Below are 22,086 nucleotides of genomic sequence, written 5' to 3' on the forward strand. Positions count from 1 at the left end.
ATAATGACAACATTTTACCTGCATGTCGTCCCCAGAGCTGAAGATCCCAGACAACGCCAACGTCTTCTACGCCATGAACTCCTCGGCCAACTATGACTTTGTACTGAAGAGGCGTGGCTTTCCCAAGGCAGAGCGTGCCAAGCACGTGGCCAGCTCCACCCTCCCACGGATGAAGCCAAAGGGCCTGAAAATCCCCAAGGGCATCTTCTGAAGGGTCAGGCCCACCGAAACCCCACCCACTCCCCTGCACTGTCGACGCCCTCTGGGGGCTCTGCCCTCCAAGGCCCTTCCCTTGGGACGCTGCTGCCATGGCCAGAGCAGCAGACAGAGCCCCGCCACAGGCCAGGCGAGGGGGCAGGGCTTATGGGAGAGCGTGTGGAGCTGAGGCAAACTGGCTGTGTTCCTTCATACAATGAGGGAGAATCAAAGCAGAACAAAGCCCCTGAGGCACGAGCAGGAGAGAACTTATTCTCGCTGTGGTGTGGATGGAGCAGCAATGTTTACACCCCCCCTTACACTATCCCTCATCCTACCCCAGTGGAGCAGAGTCTTGTCAGCACAGGTATCCACTTTCTTTGACTGCAGGGAATGTCTTCTTGTGAGCTCCAATATGCACCTCCTGTGAGCACAGGCAACCACATCCTGTGAGCCCAGACTACTATTTCCTGTGGCTCAAGGATGCCACATCCTGTGAGTTTAGGCAACTACTTCCTGTGAGTGCTGACTTCAACTTTGTGAGTCCAGTCTACTACTTCCTGTGACCCAAGGAAACCACTCCCTGTGAGACCAGCCACTTTCCGGGCACAAAAACTGCCAATAGCTGATCTGAAGAATCATTGTGTCTTTGAGCTACTAAATGAGAGCACCTTCGTTCCTTTGTTGTAACTGTGTCCATGGATATTTCCCTGCCTTTATGACGATGATGTCTTACACATAAATCAAGGTGAAGGAGGAGGGAGAAATAGAGGTGATGCACGCCCTGGTGCATCAATCAATGTCTTCCCCCTCCTCCTGCTGGAGGTCCCCTTGAGAATGAAAACAGTCCAGACTGATTTCCCTTTTGTGCATTTCACAACACTACGGAATGTTAGTGATGTCAGGGCCTTTATCAGGGCTTGTGTTTACCCAGAGACAGACACACTGACAAAGGAAAAGTCTGTCCTGTCATGTCACATGGCTGGTCCTTCTATAGAGGTCACATGACCAGTTCTCCTACAGTGGCAACATGACTGGTCCTCCTGGAAGGGCGTCACATGGTCCATTCTGTAGAGATCATATGACCCATTCTTCCAACTTGTGTCTTAGGGGCCCAGGAGAGACTGAACACAGCAGAAACCACGCTCATCACTAAACGCACACCTTCACCGATAACACACAAGTAACACACTTGGTTTCTCAGAGGGGCATTGTTGTTTTGTTTAGATCCTGATGGTGCTAATGGATGTACAGCCACCCCCTAACCCCCCTTCAGCTATGAAACCTGGGCCTGATGAATGGAATGCTGATGAATCCTGCAAACCTGGTCCGTCAACACGCTGAAGGAGGACGGCATATGGTTACTGTGCCAACCACTCATTCCACTGGACCTCCATGTTTCTGACAGAAACTCTCAGAATCACTTGATGGATACTCCAGCCCCCAGCAGCCCCACTTCCCCTGAGTTAAACAGACTCTCCCTGGTCATTTGTGCAAGGAGTGTGAAAAGGAGCTGTAAAATGAACTGTAAGACCGTGGTGATCCTCATACTACATTTGTCAATACTACATTTCACACTACAGTTTTTTCATGTCAGTAAAAAAAAAGTAATGCGATGCTCCCAATGCCCCTTCACCCGTCTGCAACCTGTACAGTACTCCGCCTGTGCCAAAGACCAGGGAGGGCTGAATGAGGTGAACGGAGTAGCAGAAAACAATTGGTTAGAATGGTTCCAGTCGCCATGGCAATGGTCAAATGCACACAAGAGTCAGGGCAGCCATTTTTGGCAGGATCAAGTAAGAGTTTTTGTTTAAATTAGAATTAAATTTCATATCTATGAGTGTAACTTTCTGTTGAGGGTTGAATTGAAGCTGTTGGGAAAAGTGTTAGGTATGATGTGTGTATGTGTGTGTTCCATATGAATGTCATATTAAATATGGCAATATGTGCAGCACATAACAGATAGCACACACAGAACAATTCTGGAGTTCCTATATTTATGTTTGGGACCACTGTATCAAGGAAGTGAAATCATTGAGCTCAATATTAAAGTGTCAACCAGACATTAGTCTGTAATCTGATATGTTGGAAATGCTACAATAAGAACTGAGAATTTATTATTATTATTATTTGTTGTATATTCGTACATGTTACAGCACACGAAAGGATAGCTTTCTGGCCAGAGTGGCCCTTTAATTTCACCTAGCCCTTGCCATTAATTGTTATTGCCTAACTGGTCATGACATGGACATCTACTCGGAAATGTGCGATGGTCAAAGTTACACTGTTTCCTGTGCAGTGACAGTAGTCAGACAGGGGCTGAAGTATGGCACTGAAAACCTCCCCACACTTTCAAATGTACAGACAGACAGACAGACATACAGACAGACAATAGTGTCAATAAACTATAAGAATGAAATCACTGGGGTTTCATTTTTGTAAAAAGTCTGAAGTGAAATCTCCTTTCAGAGGGACCCCAGTACACTGTCTCACATCTTCAGATGAGAAGAGAGACATTATTAAGAAACTTCCCTCTACAAAGCTAGAACCAGGCTGGTTCGCTATACCCATTTCACACTGTACCCAGTCAGCTGGACCCAGTCCGGTTCATTTTACCCCTTGTCCACAGCTGGAACCAGGTCTTATTGTACTCCCTTTCCACTGCAGAGCTGAAATCAGGCTCTATATGGGTATAAAAAGGGATGTAAAACTCAAGACCAGAGGGACTGTGTGAGCTCTAATGGGAGAGGCTTGTTCAGTCAGAACCTTCGCCAAAGATCCAGTGGGGTACTGATTCCACCCACACCATTCACTTGATTTCCCTCTCTCAGACACATCTGCTGATCAGGAACTGGCTGCCATCTTTAGCAAACATCTGCAAATCAGGTGCCATTTTACTCTTTCAATTAAAGAAGAAACAACTTTTATAACATTTGGCCACTTGTGTTATTTTGTTTTGTATATTCTTTTTGTATTTTTTTGTATAAAAACATGGAATGTTCTTTGTAATTTTCTTTTTTGCGTGATCAGGCTCTATTTATTGATTTGTATATAGTGTTGTTGTGTAGCTTTGTAAATTTGTTTTCGCTTTTCCTATGTAATTATAAATTAATATATATATATGTACATATATACAAAGTTTATAACACCGTAAATGTGGGTTCATCCATCTCCAGAAACCCTCTGGCTTTTAGTTCTCTTGGTTAGACTTGTGTCTTTTGTATAATGGAACATTTTGTTACCCCTGCCATCAAAGAGCTGTTTATCATGTTGGGGAAAACGGATGTAATAAATGACTGCAGTGTGACTAAGAGCCTGCATCTCTCGTTCCTTTTTACAGCACCAAGTGAAGAAATCGCTTTACCTTTCCTCATATTAGGCATGAATTTAGTTGGCTTTGTAGTTTGGTTGAAAAGATACATAGCAGGGACAAGCTTCCTGTTTGTTCTGCATCATTTCATCACTTTGGACTGAGTACAGCATAAATCCAATTTTTACTTGCCAAACAGGTATAGATTTACATGTACAACGCAGAATACCAATTGCAGTATTGTCCTGTATCCCCCAAAGTTTAGAATTAAAGAAATCAAGTAGCTTTATGGGATGATTCTATAGGTGTTTACAGACTGGCAAATTAGTCATTTCATGTAAAGATTGAAAAGGAGCTTGAATTGATGGAATTTCTGAATATATTTTTTGAAAATGATCTATAGGTGGCAGCACAGGATTAGGAAAAAAAACACCCTACTTTTGACATAGCCAATACGCTGAGAAAAAAAAAAAACATGGAACCCTGAATGAAAAATAAGGAAACGATTTTAAGAAAATTCGAGTTCAGGAAATTTTAATTAAATATAGTCTGCATTTCCATGGATTTGCTGCTCTTAAATTGAGTGAAAGGGCTTTTAAGCTCTTTTATGTTGTTCAGCTGTCCCTGGATCATATCTGGAAAATATTTGGATTTATTGGTGTAAAAAGCCCAGGCATACTGTAGTGCCTCAAAGAATATCCATGAGCCGAAGAATATCCATTTCCAATAATTCCTACAATCATGTAATGTTTTCCACAATGTTGCTATAATATGGTACATTGTGACAACTTTTATGTTAGCTGGGGTTCCAGTTGTCTCCCATAAGCAATCTGTAGGAACATTCAAATGATCCCCAATGTATGGTTAACTTGTTGTGGGAGGGGGGAGGAAAGCCATGTGACCCATGGAGCCAATGATTACAGCTCAAGCCTAAAGCTTCAGGCCACAAGCTGTAGCATTTACATCCTATTTAAGGCAAGAATGTTTAGAAGTAGAGATCATGTTCGTTTTCCCCTAACTGGCCAGCATGTGTGAATTGCCCACGTACAGTTGGGGGATTAATGGGCAGAGTTTTCTTAGAGTAAGCATACCTTAAGCATCCTTCACAAATCAGTGGTTGGGTGAGGCTTTCACAGTGTGGAGGCTTTCACATCGTTTCTTGCATGATTGGGAAGGTTATATGGGAAGAAATGTGACAGGATTAGCCCCACTCAGGACAGAGACTAGAAGTTCTGTGGAAGTCTGAGACAGTCTCAGGAGATTTGATAAGGTCCTTGTTAAATTGAATAGGAGCAGCACTGATGTAATGGAGACTGAAACAGATGTATCAATCAAATTTGAGCTCACTGGAAGCAGTGTGAGATGCTTCAGGTGCTAACAGAAGAATGCAAAGGGGGTTAACACCATGCTCTCTCCTTCTACAAACCTCCTTGCTTGAGTGTTGTCATTGTATTCAGACCAAATCCCCGACTCTAACCCTATATGGACTCGTTTGACATCATCTAGACCTGAAAATGATGATGTTTATTAAACCTGCGTGGGCACAAAGGCCTATAGCATGAAATGCCTACTAGCTCAAGCTCCACCATGCATGAGCCATGTGTACACTGCTGCTCTCCAACGGATAGCTAGAAACTCTTAATACATGAAATGGCTCACATGTAGGAATTCACTGAGTTGCAAATGTTTTGTTAACTGTTCTCTTTCTTCATTTTTGAAGTCTTTCCTTTGACAGATCGTCCTTGACAAATGTTCTTTATCAGGCTTTCTAAATACAGCCCTGGCTCGGAAAAATGCAGACCGCGAGGCTCCTTCTTTGAACCCCTCTCCCACCGGAGAGGCCTGAAGCGCTTCAGACACTTTAAGTAAAAGTAATTATCCTCTCAGGCAAGGAGCGGGGCGAGGACGCCATCAGGCCAGTCAGCAGCAAAGCTGCACATTCTCACTCACTGCCAGCTTCAGGCTGACTCTGAGGCTCCCTGCTGGACGGTGAAGAGGTGCATCATGGGAAGATGGTCTCATAATTCCCTGTAGGAATGCTTTTTTTCTTATAGTTTATTTTTCTGCAGGGGATGCTGCTGTTGTAATTACACTTGTTTTAGAGCATGTGGCAAAATAACCTTGTGTCCTACTGCTGCTGAGATGGCTTTGTGATTGTTAATGAAACAGTCTTGTTACTGGCAGGTTGTCGATTTGAGTCCCAGATGGGAAATTGCAGATGTATGCTTAACCTGGACTGCCTCAGTATATGCCCAGTAAACAAACAACATGTGAGATGCAAGCTGTGAACGTTGCCCTAAGAACATCTACTGAGCAAATAAACAATGTAATGGGCTGAATGCCCTGGTGAGGGAGAAGAGGGCAAAGTTTGGGGCCTGGAGTGTTGCTCTGCCTGTGGTTATAGTCTGCACTGTATGTGTCTGTAGCAGTGAGTAACTGCTGTCCATGACGGTAAAGTCTGTCAGTCCATCTGTGTTTTCCTCAGTTGATCCCTCGTCCTCTGTGAGAGTTCAGTGAGGGCATCTGCGTGGAAATGAGGGGGAAAGAATCTGCCTGCTCCGCAGGAAGGATTGGGCAATTTCACATCGCACACCAACTTCCTCCTGTCCTCACATTAATCCAGCCTCCAGTCTGCATATTTACTTGCTGGACACCTGCCAAGAAAAGAGAAGGTATTTGCTATCTGCATTTTCCCTTAAACAAAGAGGAGGCAGTTGCTGTCTGTACTTTCCCTTAAATGAAATCACTTTGGATGCAGGCCACTGTGTTCTGTTTTTCTTTGTATTTTCTTGTACTTTTTTGAATATCAAAGCACATTTAATCAACGCAAAATAATAAGCATTACTAAGATGACGAGCGATAAGAGAATCTTTTCCAGATGTTTCTCTCCTTAATCTTGTGTACAGAAATAAACCTTACTTTAATCTTCTGTGCATCCACACATTCAAGGTCCACTTTGCGTATAGTGTAATAGGCGTACAACAATCCCTATTTCCTGTTTCCTGCTCCAGATGATACTGTACCCAACTGACAAATGACACACAAAGAAATGAAGGTAGTTAAAACTATTCTCACCCACACTTACCTTACTTGTACCTGGACTATAACATTTTGCCATGATTCATATTTTGTCTATTATCATGCAGTTATTCTATTCATTACACTACAGTTGCTTAGTATACTCTCTTATTCAAAGTGATTTACATTGTTTAAAATTTTCACGTTATCTATACATACAATTGGATATTTATCAAGATTTAACTGGGGTGAAGTACCTTGCCCAATTTTACAACACCGGCAGCCCAACTGTGAACCAAAGCAGCACTATCTGGGTTATAAGCTTTGTCCCTTATCACTATACCACCCTGCCGCCACATATTCAGCAGTTCAATATTCAGCTGAAAGAAAAAAAACTGAAATTTTTCATTCCCTATGAAATCTTGATCAGCAAAGCTCTGTAAACATGACAGATATCAGTCTTCTTTTAGCACGGCCAGCAATATATGGGCCTCTATCTGCAGAAGTGTTTTTACTAGTCAAGAAAATACTAAACCTGCACTTTGAAAGTCTTTGAAAGCATTAAACAATGATGAAAAGATGTGAGCAATGGCGGTGAAAGGTGGATACATGTGAAATGTATGTTAGATATTTGCTTAGCAGACACCTCTATCCACATCATACCTTTTACATACTACAATGGGGGAGACAGGGGTCGGGCAGGAGTTTGGCAAATATCCAGATGTCAAATATGTAAAAATGTAAGTTATGTAAATTTCCCTGGATAAGGGTACCTGCCTATCAACCCAATATTGTGATTATAACAAAATTCTCTATGTATGTAGCTCAATACAGATCTCCAACCTCTTTCATTTAATTAAAAGAGTAGTTCCCCATCTACCCCTCCACACTGCCACTCCATGAATATTCTGCTTGGTTTTGGAAACACAGGCTAAAATGTTCTACATCTCAGGGGCATGCCTACTGGGAAGTCGGACTAATCCGAAAGGAAAATGTAAAGTGAACTGGGATGATATAAACCAGACGTCTAGATGTGAAACAGAAATATGTGCTGTTTTTGTCATAACCCATATACATTTCACAAGGGAATGTCTACTTATAAAATTACTTCAGGGGTGGGATTCACTGATATAGAGCACTTACTTGGTATCATGTTGTACTACCTTTTTAAGTATGAGTTTTTTTTTTCTTTTCTTTTTGAAGGAGCCATTTAAAAATTTTCCCACTAACCTGACAGATGAAGTTCCCTGTGCTGTATTGGGCTGGCTTGGACTGGGCTCAATGCCTAAGAATAAGTGAATGTTGGCCTGTCAAGTTACTGTTGACACATAGTTACTCAGCGGTGGCTGGTATCCAGAACAGCTTACATCTAGACTCTCAACACATCTTTCAGTCTGAGACTGGCTGCCCTCACAGATATTTTTCTGTGGAGTCATTATAAAGTATGTTCTCCCTGACCTACATAGCTTCAAGTAGGTGAATTAAAGTAGGTGATTTGAAAATGCTTAATTATGCCTCTATCCCTCCATCACAGCCCTCTTCAACATTATCATACGTCTTGGTTTCTTTGCCTCGAACCTCAACTTTGCCAACCTTGTGGTCTTCTCCATGCATATGCGCTGTTTGGTCCCTGCTGTTAAATCTGTCTTCTCCATACCTAGCTGTACGAGTGCCACATAAATTAATCACCATGACAATAAATATAACTGATATGGTGCACTACTGATACTGTGCATCCCTTTCTTTGTCACCGCTGCTTTCTTATAAATGACACTCTCCTTCCTAAGTGACACTTGATCATGCCCTTATCTGGTATGTGATTATGTTAAAAAGCCTATATGTACACATTTTCATGCGTACAATTCTAATACGCCTCAGCTCTGAATGTAGATGCTGGGGCTAGGGCAAAACCATGCAGGACAGTGTGGATTATTTTACATGAATCATTGATTCATAAAAATGAATCATTTATGAATCATTGATTCATAAAAATAAAGGACTTGCACTGGCATACTGTTAAAGAAGCTCACAGCTCCTGGCGTTTAGCATCGACTGAGTGCAGGTGTAGGCCTACCCTGACAAAGCATGACGTGGCTGTGGTCGAATGGCTATAAATATGGCTTGATGTAACAACGTAAATACATCACCTGTGAGTCATGAGATCTTCAATACTCCACGTGAATTGAGGTGAGTTGAATCACTTTCACCTAGAGGAACAAGAGGGGGCAAGAAGTCTCCTGTGTAGTTATCTATATTTAAAGCTGGCGGTAAAACAATGCATTTATGTATTGTTCAGTCAGTAGAGAATAAACAGTACTAGCGCGATAGTAGGAACATTGGGCCAGATATGGTAAATTCAATTCTAAGCCTGACTGTGGTAGGAATTATGAAGAGGGGGATGAATGACTGATTTGATCTGACTGGATCGACTTGCACTCCTTGCGTTACTCTTTGTCCACTGACGATGGCGCTATAAAACATCCACTTGCCTCTTTGTCCGAACCTGGCGTTCAAGGCGCCCAGGCCGCGCATGCGCAGTGGAGTGCTTTTGTTACAGCCAAGATGGCTTTAAGCAAAACGTTCGGGCAGAAACCGGTAAAATTTCAACTAGAACAGGATGGGGATTTTTACATGATCGGTTCAGAGGTATGTGTGTTATCGAAGGAAAACGTGTAACATCTAAATTTATTTCTACTTCACGCAGTTTCATGTCCATGCTAAAATACAGCGCGCTGAAAACAGGCCGGAGGTAACACACTAGCTAACAGATGGCTGGCTATGTGATTCATTGTGTTTGTTAGCAAATGGTACCTGTAGTGAATGAATGAAACAGATAGCCAGTCAGTGAGATTACTGAATATACCGAACGATGCTAGCGGCTATAGCGTTAGGTTCTTAATGCAATCGTTAATGTATCTAGCTGACTGGCTAATGCGACTTTGTTGCTGTTTTTACAAGCTAGCCATGTATGAGCTAGCAACCTGTCAGTCCCATGAATTGTTGCTGAAGAGAGGAGGGGTTATATTAGCAAGCAACCAGGTTTTAGCTTTTTAAAATTTATCAATGTCGTTTTTATTTAGCTAGCCTCGTATGTAGACCACTGCTTGCTACTTTGCGAGTAACGTTAGCTAAATGGTAGCTGACGTTGCATCTTGCGTAGAATAACTGAACTAGTCGAGGTAACTTTAACATATGGCAAACATTTGCTAACTAGCTATCACTTATTTGGCTAACGTCCATCTTATTTATGAAATGTATATTTTATCATAAGATAAAATGTGATCATAAGATGGTTCGATGCCTCGCTGCTGTTGTACTCTTGGGTAAGGTACTTAACCTACAATTGCCTCAGTAAATATCCAGCTGTATGAATGGATAAAATTGTGACCTACTGTATGCAAGTCGCTCTGAACAAAAAGGTTTGGTAAATGACGATAATGTAATGTAACTTGAAACGGCAGGCAAGGTGCCATTGTTGATGTCTGTCTCTTGCGGTGATAGGTCGGGAACTACCTGCGTATGTTCCGAGGATCCCTTTATAAAAGGTATCCGTCGCTTTGGAGAAGACTCGCCTCAGTCGAAGAACGGAAGAAAATTGTAGCGTCGTCGCACGGTGAGTGGTAAATTCTTGTCAGTTATGGGAAAAAAATAACCTGCCATCTGTAGCTTACGTTTCAATAACGCCAGAGTGCCTGATATCTTTAGGTACTGGATATGACAGCGAGACTGCTCCCTTTCCCAGACACACAGAGGTAGCCAGCTAGCTAATCCCCAGAAGTTCTGCTTTTGGACAGCAGTATCTTCAGTGTTTTCTTTGTGTTAGATCATGGTTACACAACTTTAGCCACCAGTGTGACTCTGCTGAAGGCGTCCGAAGTGGAGGAGATCTTCGAGGGCAACGATGAGAAGTACAAGGCTGTGTCCATCAGTACAGAGCCCCCAGCCTACCTCAGGTAACCAAGGAGCGAGAGGTCATTGGCCTAAAGGCTGCCTGGGTCACTTCTGTTGAGTGCTTGGATTCACCTCCCTAAATAAAGTCCCCTTTCCTATATAGGCCCTCCAAGCAAATAATGTAATGTAATGAATCCAAAGAATCATTGTTTACTTTGGGCCTGACAGTCTGGAGATGGATGGTAATAGTGTTCTCACCTCTGTGCCAGCACTGTGTCCAGGCTCTACAGTGTCTGTTTAGAGCCAAACCCAGGACTGATTAACGTTGTCAGAAAATGCATGCCCCCATCCTGTCCTGTGACAAGTCTGGTAGCATAGGGCTGCATAGGTTTTTCTCTGATGTAGTTACACCATAGAAAAGCAGTGAGTGGTTTTTCTAACCCAATGTATATTTTTTCAGGTTCAGTTCTCAGGTGATTTTCTAATTTTTCTCTCTTGTTGGTTCAGTTGGAAAGAAGTAATTTCCAGCCCTAAGCACAGATATAGGGCAGCTGTGCTGTTAATGCCATGCTTGATTGTGGGGCAGTGCAGCCTTTGAATGATTGGTGGCCTTGCTTGTCTGTCCACCCTGGACACACCCACAGGGAGCAGAAAGCTAAGCGGAACAGCCAGTGGGTGCCAACCCTGCCCAACAGCTCCCATCACCTGGATGCTGTTCCCTGCTCCACCTCCATCAACCGCAACCGCATGGGCCGCGACAAGAAGAGGACCTTCCCATTATGGTGAGTGTATAGGTGTACACGCGCACGCACACACACACACACACACACACAGGTAAACATGGACAGACAAGGGGACATTTGAACTGTGGCCAAGCATGTGCAGGCATATTGGGGCATACACTTCCACTCACCCTTGCATGGTTACTCATCATCATCATCTTCATCCTTTGGCCACAACCGAGATCAAAGTCACTTGAAGCCTCCAGGCATCCCTGTCTGCCGTCATTCTGGCCAGATCTTACGCTGGCAGCTGAAGGTCTCTGGCAATGGCATCAGTGTAACTGAGAGGTCTCCTGCCCCTGTTATGGCAGGGGGGCCTCAATAATAGAAGGTCTGAGACACCTTGTTCTTTGGCCTCGAAGCAGTGTCCAGTAAATCTAGCTCTGCGTTGTGCTACGGTGGTGGAAATCGGTGGCAAATCACTGTAGATTTCACACTTCATTCGGTGTCCTTGCCAGGATATGTTTTTGACCCTCATGAGAAGTTTTGCGTCGGTGCCTTCAAGCCTGTCCTGACGACCTTTCTTCATGGTCCATGTTTCTGCACCGTGATGCAGATTGCCCTCCACGCGTGCCTTGAAGAAAGCTACTTTTGTTTGTTCTGAAATGTCAGACTTCCAGGATGTAGTGTAGTTTGTTGCAGGCATTCCGTGCTTGTCTAGCTTACTCATGCTTGCATCAGTGTGTACAATGATGCAAGCACACTCAGTTAAGGGCACTTAATACACACACTGCTCTTAAGGTCTTGATGGATTGACGCAATATAAATTGCTATAGCGTCACTGTAGAAGTGTATTTATTTTAAAGTAAGTTTAATATTTTCATTTCCCCACCACCCATCATAAGCAGTAGTAAGCAGTCCTGTTTCGACATGTCTGCAGCGGGCGTGGGAAATAACCCTACAGTCCGTTCACACTCTGGTCTCTGCTCAATCCTCACGTTATTCTGGGGCAGACAGCGCAGCGGTCAGTGTCTAAATGCACCCTGAGCCCTCCTGGCCTTGACAGAGGAATGTTTATTAGAGATGGTCTGTCTGCCATTTGTTTGGATGGTCTTCCAGGGAATGACCAGTGTGTCCCCACTCACCCGTTTCCCAGACTGCCTCAGGCCCTCCCACCAAGCAGGGATTTAGAAACTCGGCTCTTTATCACTGTCCCTGTGACTAATGAAACCAAGTCTGCGTGGTCTGAAAATGTGTTCTTCTTTCCAGTGACCTTCTGCCGGAATGTTGCACGGTCCTCTGCTTGTTGTTATTGGACAGGTTTCTTGAGATGGACATAAGAGATTGTTTTAATTGCGTTTGTGATTCACGTGAGACTTTAAATGAGACATGACATGGGACTTTAGAAAATAAAGTACAAAAAATAGTTTTTTTTTTTTATCTTAAGTAGTTTCATTTTAAAAATGTGACATAAAAGCATTTAAAGCTACATGCAGTACAACATCCTTCATATGTATGTGGAGTGTTATGAGGAAGTGTTTTCTTGATTTTTTTTTTTGAGCTAGCTCTTGTGGAGCTCGACTAAGTATGCTGCTCTGATCAGTGCATAGTATATCAGCAGAGCATGGGCCAGCACTGAATGTGAGTGACAGACTTACTGCTTCAGTTTTCTGTGCAGGAACCCTGTCACTGAGAGTTTAGGTTTTCCCCATAAGTGCTTAGTGAGTGTGTGACCTCTGTTGTAGACCTGATCATCACCTCCCCACTTATTGCTTGTAGCTTTGATGACCACGACCCCGCTGTGATCCACGAGAATGCCAGCCAGCCCGAGGTGCTGGTTCCGATCCGCCTGGACATGGAGATCGACGGGCAGAAGCTCAGGGATGCTTTCACATGGAATATGAATGGTACGACTCCGCCCCTTGCGTCTGTGTACATGGGGGCTGATCACAGTGCGGGGGCTTATCCCACCTTCCCTTTCATTGTGTTCAGTAGGTTCATACATGCACACACATGAACTTGCAGAAGTATTCCTCTCTAACACATAAGTGCCCTTACGCGCATGCGCTCACATACGCTTTCACATGTACAGTTATTCTCTGCTTCTGCTCCTCCAGAAAAGCTGATGACCCCTGAGATGTTTGCGGAGATCCTGTGTGATGACCTGGACCTGAACCCTCTGACCTTCGTCCCCGCCATCGCCTCGGCGATCCGGCAGCAGATCGAGTCCTACCCGACCGACAGCATCCTGGATGACCAGACTGACCAGCGCGTCATCATCAAGGTAGTGCACAGAGGCTCGCCCTGCAGACAGGTGGGAGAGGGGTGTAGCTTGACTGTTCACTGAGATACTGTTCAACGCAAGCTGCCAAATTCAAATGTGCCTTTATGATGCTGCTCTGTCAGTGCTCTATCAGAGCAGCATACTTAGTCGAGAACCCCCCCCCCCCTCCCCGATCCTTGTCATCTGAAAATCTTTGTGATAAATCCTCCCATTTTTCCCTCCCTCACTCCATTTTTCAGCTTAGCATCCACATGACCCCTTCTATCCCTTTCTCCCCCTCTCTCTTATTCTCTCTTTCCCTGACCCCAACCTTCCTGTCTGTTAGTGCATCTGTACCTGAGGTTCAGTCTCTTTTTCAGCTCAACATCCACGTGGGCAACATCTCGCTGGTGGACCAGTTTGAGTGGGACATGTCGGAGAAGGAGAACTCGCCGGAGACGTTCGCTCTCAAGCTGTGCTCCGAGCTGGGCCTGGGGGGCGAGTTTGTGACCACCATCGCCTACAGCATCCGCGGGCAGCTCAGCTGGCACCAGAGGACCTACGCCTTCAGGTACGGCGCACACCTACAGCATACACCCACAACATCCACCATCTCTCAGTGCCTTTTTACCCATTAGCTAACTAGTGGAGGGGGTTCTCTAATTTATTTACTGTTTCTTTGACAATCCTTTCCAGACCAACTTGCGAAGACATCTTAAGCAAAACCCACTCATTGGATATCAGAGAAGGGACAAGAGCATTAGTTCATAACAGCCAGTATCACAGTGATTAAGTTGAGAGGCAGTGTTAAAAGTGTAAATAGCAGTGACAGATTTACCACACAGAGGGGATGTGGACACTAGCTGTGCTCTGTTACCACCACTGCTGCTACAAGCTAATTCTCATCACTGTTGCTAAGAGCTAACTGCTGTCACTGCTGCTAGTTGCTAAGTCCCATCTATAGTGCTAAGATCTAGCTGCATCACTGCCACTAACAGCTAATTCCTATCAATACAGCTAAGAGCCAGCTCCATGTCTGGTGTTAAGAGCTAAGTGCCAGTGCTAATGCTAGAAGCCGAGTGAGACTTTCCTCACAGCTTTAGGCAGGTACAGTGGGAGGATGGAGAAAATCTCAGGACCACAAGACTGACATTTTTATATATTCTTTCCATGTTCACAAAGCCTTTTGATTTTCCAGAAATCTGTTTTGATGGGCATTTCAGTCCAGGTGATGGTGATGGTGGGGGTGGGGGGAGGTTGACTGGCCACTAAAACCACAACTGATAACTTTCCTGTGACTCATGAAGCTGGTCCACTGAAGTTTTAGCTCTTTTCCCCCAAGCAAAAACATTAGTTCACATCCTGTTTATGCTAGCGATTTAAGAGCCCTTCTAGAATTGATTTGTCAGAGTGCATTCTTACAAGTAACTCAGTTACGCTCTACCTCTTGGCTTTGAAATCTGAAATCTCCAGCCAGTTCTGTGATGATGCCTAACAGTGGTCATCCTTCATTACACCTGGAATTGTTTTACAGTTTGTAATGTTTGACCTTGTTATGGTGGTTTTGTCTCTTTGCAGCATTAGAAAAATGATGTGTGCATTTTTTTTTTTTTTCAACGGCCTTGTATCTTGCATAGCGAGAAGTTTAGTGTTGTATGTACGGTGAATGATGCATGCGCAAGCTGACGACTGGTCTCGCCCTGCTTTTGTCTTCTAATCTTTGTGCGGATGTTTTATTTTTATGTCATCAGTGTTTAATTCTGTGCTTCTTGCAGGGTTTTATTGCTGTATTTATTCCTTTTTTTTTGTCCTTATGATTTGCCATGCTTTTTCAGTAATCTCAAATCTAACGTTGCCTCTTGCTGTCTGTCCCCAATAGGTCTGATTTCAGGTCAATATTCTTGCACATTTCTTGACCCCCCAGCTCTAACCCCTCCCCTCCACGCTCTCTTTCAACCGCATGACCAGGGAAGCTGAGTACTTTACCTTTTTTCCGTCCGTCCCTGTGGGGCCCATGCCTGCATTGGGAACACTGTCTGTTTGAATACCTGTGCTGGCTGAATCAGAAATTAGACCTTTTAGTTTATTTGGGTTTGCACAAAACAAAGTGTATGGTAATAGTAATTATGGTAATAATTAAAATACAATTTATTGGTGACACTTCTCAATACAGTAAGTGCTTTGAAGAGTACTCTTAAACAGTCTTACAGAGGGGCTGTCAAATAAAGTAAAAATTAAGTATTAAATGTGAAATGTGTTCTTTGAACATAGGTCTGAACAGGTTCAATCACAATGAAATAATGCACATGAGAATTGATTAGAGGTGCAAATTGATCTGCAAAAAACCCAAATTATTATTACTATTTTTTTTGAGATGTGTGTAAGAAACAGTAGGTGTTCTGATTTGCATTTATGTGACCAGCTACAACCATTCCTTAATGTGTCGACTGGACAGTTGTCCTGAAACTCCCCTGATAGATACTGAACTGCTTCACACATGTGAGATCTAAAAGAAGAGCTTGTTTTGAAGTCCACAGTGTCACATTGCCTGCAATAGTGTAAGCCTACTGGGCAGCAGGATGCAGTGCAACTTATTGGCTCATTGGCTCAACATAGCATAGGTGACATGAAGACTATGTATGGTATCATTAGCCTGCACTGCCAGCCTAGGCAAGCCACAACACCATGTTGTTCAGATTGAGGGATGATGTGGAAAAACTTGATAACCCACACAAACCTTGGAAAATGTAAGTGTTCTTACATTTTTCCAACCTATTTTCTCCAGTTCAGTAATGCATCTTTCAAAGAAAGCTTACTCAAGGTGATTGTCACGTGTCCTATGGAGTCAAAATGGGGTTGGCGTAAAATAAAAGTGGGTTATCAGGTTTTTTCCTATGGACTGTAGTGTCAAGATGATGTGATCATGGGTCTTCCTGTGCCCCACTGACTGCTTGTGGCCATGGTGTCATTCCCTGTAGTGAGAACCCCCTGCCCACTGTGGAGATTGCCATCCGAAACACAGGTGATGCCGACCAGTGGTGCCCCCTGCTGGAGACTCTGACAGATGCAGAGATGGAGAAGAAAATTCGGGACCAGGACAGGAATACCAGGTAAGGCCCCCATCTCTATCAAATGAAACACGGGGGCGGGATTAGTGACAGAGGAGCCTCATTGAATGATACTATTTCATACAATATATTAAATTGAATTCTGATGTTGTACTTTATAGATTTATCATGTTTTTCCAGCTTTATGTCCTTTCACCAAGTTACTGGCCATTCTCTACTTGTGTTATTATTGCTGTTCCTTGATAATGTTGTGTCCGTTTTGTGATTCCATTTCAGGCGCATGAGGCGACTAGCAAATACAGCCCCGGCCTGGTAAAAAAAAAAAAAAAAAAAGAAATAAAAATGTATATAAATGCCGGTGCCAGCAATAAAGCTTCTAAGACCTCCAGAGGGAGTGCTCTGCAAACATGGTGTACTGAAACAAGAGGGAAAGAGACATTCCACTGGCCTGGCCTTCCTCACTTCACCCTGTGAAACCTCACCGTTCCTATAACCCGCTCTCTGTTTAAACACTGATCCAGTATCAGCCAGACCCAATCCCAGCTCTCCTCCTATCTATTTTTCTGCAGAAAGTTTAAACTGATCCCAGTTCAGGGCTTTCTAGCAGATGACGCATGATCGTGGCGATAGACAGGCTTCCCATGCACTGTTCACAGATCAGTTGCCTCTTGTCATCAACACCCAACACACCACCCAACACCAATGGACCTCACCCTGCAAGAACACAAAGCCAGGAAGCTCTCCTGGAACATTAACTGATGCTCTTTGCTTTGTTTTGTCGGATTGTTTATTTTGTATAGGTGCTGAGTGCACTTGTTAGAAACGCAGTTACTCTTTTTTGTTTTTTTTGTTTTTTTAAATAAAGTCTGTACGTCAGTATTTATTTTGACTTCCTCCAAATTTGTCAAGTTGCAGTTATTTAAGGCAGATTAGGAGGCATTCTGGGTGTTGCGTTGGCTAGCAAGCATTGCATTGCATTGCATTGCATTGTGGGATGCTCACTTGTTTCTTTAATGTGCAATATTAAGAGTTAGCCAATTCTACCTGCTGAAGTATTATCCCAGAATGCTCCCTCTTGAAGATCAGACATCTCAGCTATATCCATGGTCTTGCTGTCTGTCAGTTAAATTAACAAATTTGACTTAACACTAAAACAGAAGAAAAGAAAGAAACAAATGATACAATGAAAATAAAACAAATCACTGAGGATGACAGAATTAAGAACATCTGTTAATGCTGTGCTGCTTTGTAATTGATATCCTGATTCCTTGTGACTTACGGTTGGTCTGCTTATATAATAAAATAATGAGTATAGTGTGTAAGAATTTCTCTTGAGAGAATGGAATTCCCCCAAAAAACCTAACAATCGAGGTAATCAAGAGGGGGAAAAAAGTGGAAAATGTCTCGGTTCAGCTGAGCTGTAAGCGGATTTAATGTTTGGCGACTGGGCAGCTGGCTGAACATGAATGGGTTTTAAAGAGGCGAGGATCAGTTATAGCGTTCGTGAACATCAGAGCTGAGAAGCTGCTTTTTCCACTCCGACTTTACGTGAGATAGCATAAGTCTTTGATACTGTCAGGATTTGGAAGTGCTTCACAGGCCAGAGTTCTAATGGTCCTCCATAAAATATCAAGACTGTGACAGATTAGGATTTCAAAACTCTAGCACAGTCATTTGGCACTTGCTTGATCAGCAATACTGTAAGTGGTGATTGGACTGCCCACACAATGGAAGCCATGCATCTCTGGCATGTTACTTGTGTCACGGGTTCTGTTTTTAATTTGTGCACACATAGATGTAATAAGTGAGAGACCTACTGTACCTTGTAGCTTCACCACTTGTCTATCAACCAGTCAAAGTATATTTGTTACTGTCTTGCTACAAAACACTGGACAACCGTGCTCATTTGCAAGCCTTTACCAGTTTAGGAGTTTCAGAGAATTCTTCTCAGGTTTTTGTCCAAATGGCCCTGGGTTTTTTGGTGTTTTATGTTCAGACAATGTACTAGTATGTCCATCAGTAAACTACAGAAATCCAGGGATGGCGTAATGGAGTTCTCCTCGTCTGCTATGATTGGTATAGTAATTGTGATGTCATAAGCAGAAAGCCTTCCTTCAGTCTCCCAAAGATGGATCATAAATTTTTTTACACATCCCACCATTCTTAGAATCCCCAGGTATCATCTTTGTCATAAGGGTTTAGAAAAGGGGTTTCCCTTTGCCATTTGTCTTTTTAAGTTTGCTTGATAGATTCCCAGAGTATCTCACATATTCACATATCATCTATTTATATTGATGAACACTTTTAAAGAAACTACTCAGGTTTCATACAACAGTAACCAAATAAATAGTGGCAGTGCCTGCCTGGGCATCATACCCACACATTCTCAATGATAGTTACAGTTTTCTGTCACCCAATCACGCTTCACCTTCCGTCTCAAGAAGGAGCGGTTTCTTATGAAGCAACACGGGAGGGCTCCCGCTTAAACAACTAGACATCTGCAGGCTAATACCTGCACGGCAGTGTGCTGGGCTATATGACATAACACACTGAACCACAAATGTGAAAACCCTGCCTTACACTGAAAGAAGGAAGCATCAATGTGATGAACCCATGACAATGATCTGGTTTCATGGACCACTGCTGCCTTAAACAGTCCTAACCACACAGCAGGGTGGGCAAAGTGGCATCAAACAAGGGGTTCCTGGGCTGCCAGTGACCCACCCAATGGTTCCCTGCTACCCGCACACTACTCTGACTGGCAAATAAAGTTAAAACTAAGTCACTATTGCACAAGATTTAGCAAAAACAGGTCAGCTGTGAGAGAGAAAGGTTCATGAAGTTCCTGTTGCCGGGACATATTCTGCCATGAGAGATCTGCAGCAGCTTGAAACACTTGAGACAATCCTAACAAATACAGACGCGTGGAACGTTCAGAGTGTTCCCGTGGTGACCGCGTACGAAAAGGTGAAAGGAGACAAGGCATTAAATTTGGACGGGTTATGGTTTTTTCTGCTGCTTCACTGAATGTAATGTACAGTCCTTTCAAGGCAGAGTAACATTCCAGAAGAACCTCCTTTTCAACATCACTATTTATGACATTCACACGACATGGATTCAGATTCAAAGTACCTACAATGTGCTGTTTCTGACATTGAAGTAAGGAATTTAAACATGACATTTTCTTACACGTTTATGTTATTTCAGTGATTACTCAGTGACTGAAGATTAAGGACAATGTGTATTGTGGTTGTGTTGAATGTAGGTGTAGCAAAGGGCAAGAGCAGTCACCCCACCCAGCCTCGAACCTGGGTCTACAAGGTACCAAACCTGCAGCTTGACTGCAACACCAAAGAGCCAGGCTTATACGCAGCCGTAGTGACAGCACTCTGTCACACTCGACAGACGCTTCACGCACAGAGGCGTACCTCACGCATTCCCCCACCGTACATCTCCCATCCCAGGGTGCCCCACCCACTAGTGCTTCACCCATCTCTGGGGTCCCTCACACCGGGGTCAACCTAACCTGGGGGTCCCTCATACGGCTCACACACTGGGCATGCCTCCGATGGCCTCACGGCAAGCCATCCCACTTCTAACACTATATGTAGCAAAGGGCGAGAGCAGTCACCCCCACCCAGCCACAAAAAGCCAGGCTCGTAGGTCATGCGCAGTCAGAGCGCATACTCCGCCGTGGTGACAGCACTCTGTCACAGTAGGCCATAGTCTTACACCTATTATAGACCTATGTGTCAACTGAAAATGCAGTATCCCACACTCATAGCACAGAGTTTATCTTTCCCAAATGAAACATGTCCTCAAAATAGGCTTTTAAAATAGAGCTGTTTTTTTTCGAAGTATACCCCTCAACAACACATTAAACCCCTCCTTAGAGTTAAAGTCTGTAATCGTGAAGCAGTGAATTCCTGGACTCCAAAACAACCCACCTTTCAGTTGTTTATTCCGAAGTAATTGCACATGTGCCATTGTAACAGGCGCAATTTAATGTGCACTTAATTCACACACTGACCATACACTGTTATTTCCAATGTTCACCTTAACGTCTGCAAAATCGTGCTAGGTTTGTTGGATTCGCACATTTTGTATTTTGCACATTGTAATGTGCATGCATTGCTGTCTTGACCTATGGGGAAAATGCTTTGTGTTAAATGCAAAAATTCTTCATTCATAAAATGTCAAAGGTCTAGGTTAAGCACATGCACATGCAAGAGCCAGCCAGCTTAGGCTTGCATTTTCCCTCAGGGGGGGAGAGGAGTGTGCTTCATGTGCACAATGCAAGCATAGTTTTTACTTTTAATTTTACCTTTAGAACATACATATGTGTTGTTGAATGTGTAACCATTCACACTCTTCAAGTTCACATGTGCTGTTGTGTTGTACTCTCGGGAAGCATGCAATGTGGTGAGGACTATTTGCAGGGAATATTTGCAGTAATTCAGTAATATGGAACAGTTGGTTTTTTTTTTTCCTCTCTTTCTTTCAGACGATTACACATTCAAAGTGTTCGCCTGGGACACACGGTGTACCTCAGGGGACAAGTATAATTAACCAAAATGTTTAACATCACGTGCAGATTGTAGTCAACAGTCAAAGCCATACTGTGTCGTGCCTTGAAAGAATCACTCATTGTTGCAAGGAAAAAAAGGGAAGACTACATACACAGACCGCTTCGCAGTGGGATCAATGTCGTGAACAGACAGTGACACGCCTCCTCGGCTTATAATACACAAGAACAACCACCTCCTCCCCCTCAGGACCCAACTTCTGCAAGGGCTACATACTGATGATCAGAATCAGAATATGAAAATTTATATCAAGTCAATGGATGCTGGATTACAAATGGACTGTACATAAAAAAATGACATATACTTATTCACATATACAACAGTCACATATACACAGAAATCACAATAATAATAATGGTAATATCTGTTCCAAACGAATGCATGAATAAATAAACACATAACACAATATATACACTGACGCCTCACAGACACCTCAAAATGTGCAATACTGGCTGCAACATAGACACGTAAATGTATACAGGTCCACGTGTGAGTGTATAACCAAAAAAGACAACACAGACAATATACAGGCTTTATGCTGGACTGTTGAGGGGCCGAAAGAATCTTTCTAGTTTTTTATTAAATAGAATGCTGAGTCAGTAAGGAGCTTGTCTTGAGGGCAGACACAGGCTTAGCCCCACAGTCCGGGTTCGAAAACAGCCAACAATGGCAGCAGCAGAAGAAATTGGCCGGGGGTAAGGGTTGTTAAATTAGCCAGGGTTCCTGTGTCACACTGCTCTTAGTACCATGATTCAGGGTACCTACTAATTTGTTCGGGTCAGTACCTCATCAGGTGCCTAATGTTTGCTCAGATGATGTCAGTGGTGTTTAACACCTCGGCTTGTAATTTTCAGGTTGCTTGTTCTCCAGTGGGACAATTAAGTCTAAAGACAGTTGTATCAATGGATCGTGTCTGAGCACTCTTGAGAAGAGCATCTAGGCAGCAAATGAGTAACAGTTATGATATCCTAACGATCTAACTGTAAGATCCTGCCTGGTGACAATTACTTGATAGGGTGAGAGGTTTGTCTCA

The 22,086-nt window shown here is 43.4% G+C and overlaps 2 protein-coding genes across 4 annotated transcripts in view; both read left to right on the forward strand.

Moving 5' to 3' along the window:
* LOC118778084 (ral guanine nucleotide dissociation stimulator-like) overlaps window positions 1–3,127 on the forward strand; it is a 38,364-nt gene extending 35,237 nt beyond the window's left edge. The window contains exon 18 of one of the 2 annotated variants that reach the window (XM_036529421.1): window positions 36–211. In XM_036529421.1, the coding sequence (XP_036385314.1) occupies window positions 36–211 (176 nt within the window). Of the gene's footprint in view, window positions 1–35 lie in introns of both variants that reach the window. The other variant, XM_036529420.1, reaches the window with a different exon arrangement.
* A 5,952-nt stretch (window positions 3,128–9,079) lies between these two features.
* On the forward strand, window positions 9,080–17,363 carry LOC118778502 (SWI/SNF-related matrix-associated actin-dependent regulator of chromatin subfamily B member 1-A-like). 2 transcript variants are annotated; one of them, XM_036530048.1, is made up of 9 exons: window positions 9,080–9,169; window positions 10,025–10,136; window positions 10,347–10,476; window positions 11,059–11,196; window positions 12,916–13,043; window positions 13,254–13,420; window positions 13,780–13,970; window positions 16,378–16,509; window positions 16,744–17,363. In XM_036530048.1, exons 1-9 carry the CDS (start codon window positions 9,086–9,088, stop codon window positions 16,781–16,783), a joined length of 1,122 nt encoding a protein of 373 aa, XP_036385941.1. In that variant the 5' UTR covers window positions 9,080–9,085; the 3' UTR covers window positions 16,784–17,363. The 2 variants fall into 2 exon arrangements, with proteins under 2 accessions (XP_036385941.1, XP_036385942.1); XM_036530049.1 differs by having other exon boundaries at window positions 10,368–10,476.
* The last annotated feature ends 4,723 nt before the right edge of the window (window positions 17,364–22,086 follow it).

This window comes from Megalops cyprinoides, chromosome 5 (genome assembly GCF_013368585.1).
Source record: "Megalops cyprinoides isolate fMegCyp1 chromosome 5, fMegCyp1.pri, whole genome shotgun sequence".
NCBI lineage: Eukaryota > Metazoa > Chordata > Actinopteri > Elopiformes > Megalopidae > Megalops > Megalops cyprinoides.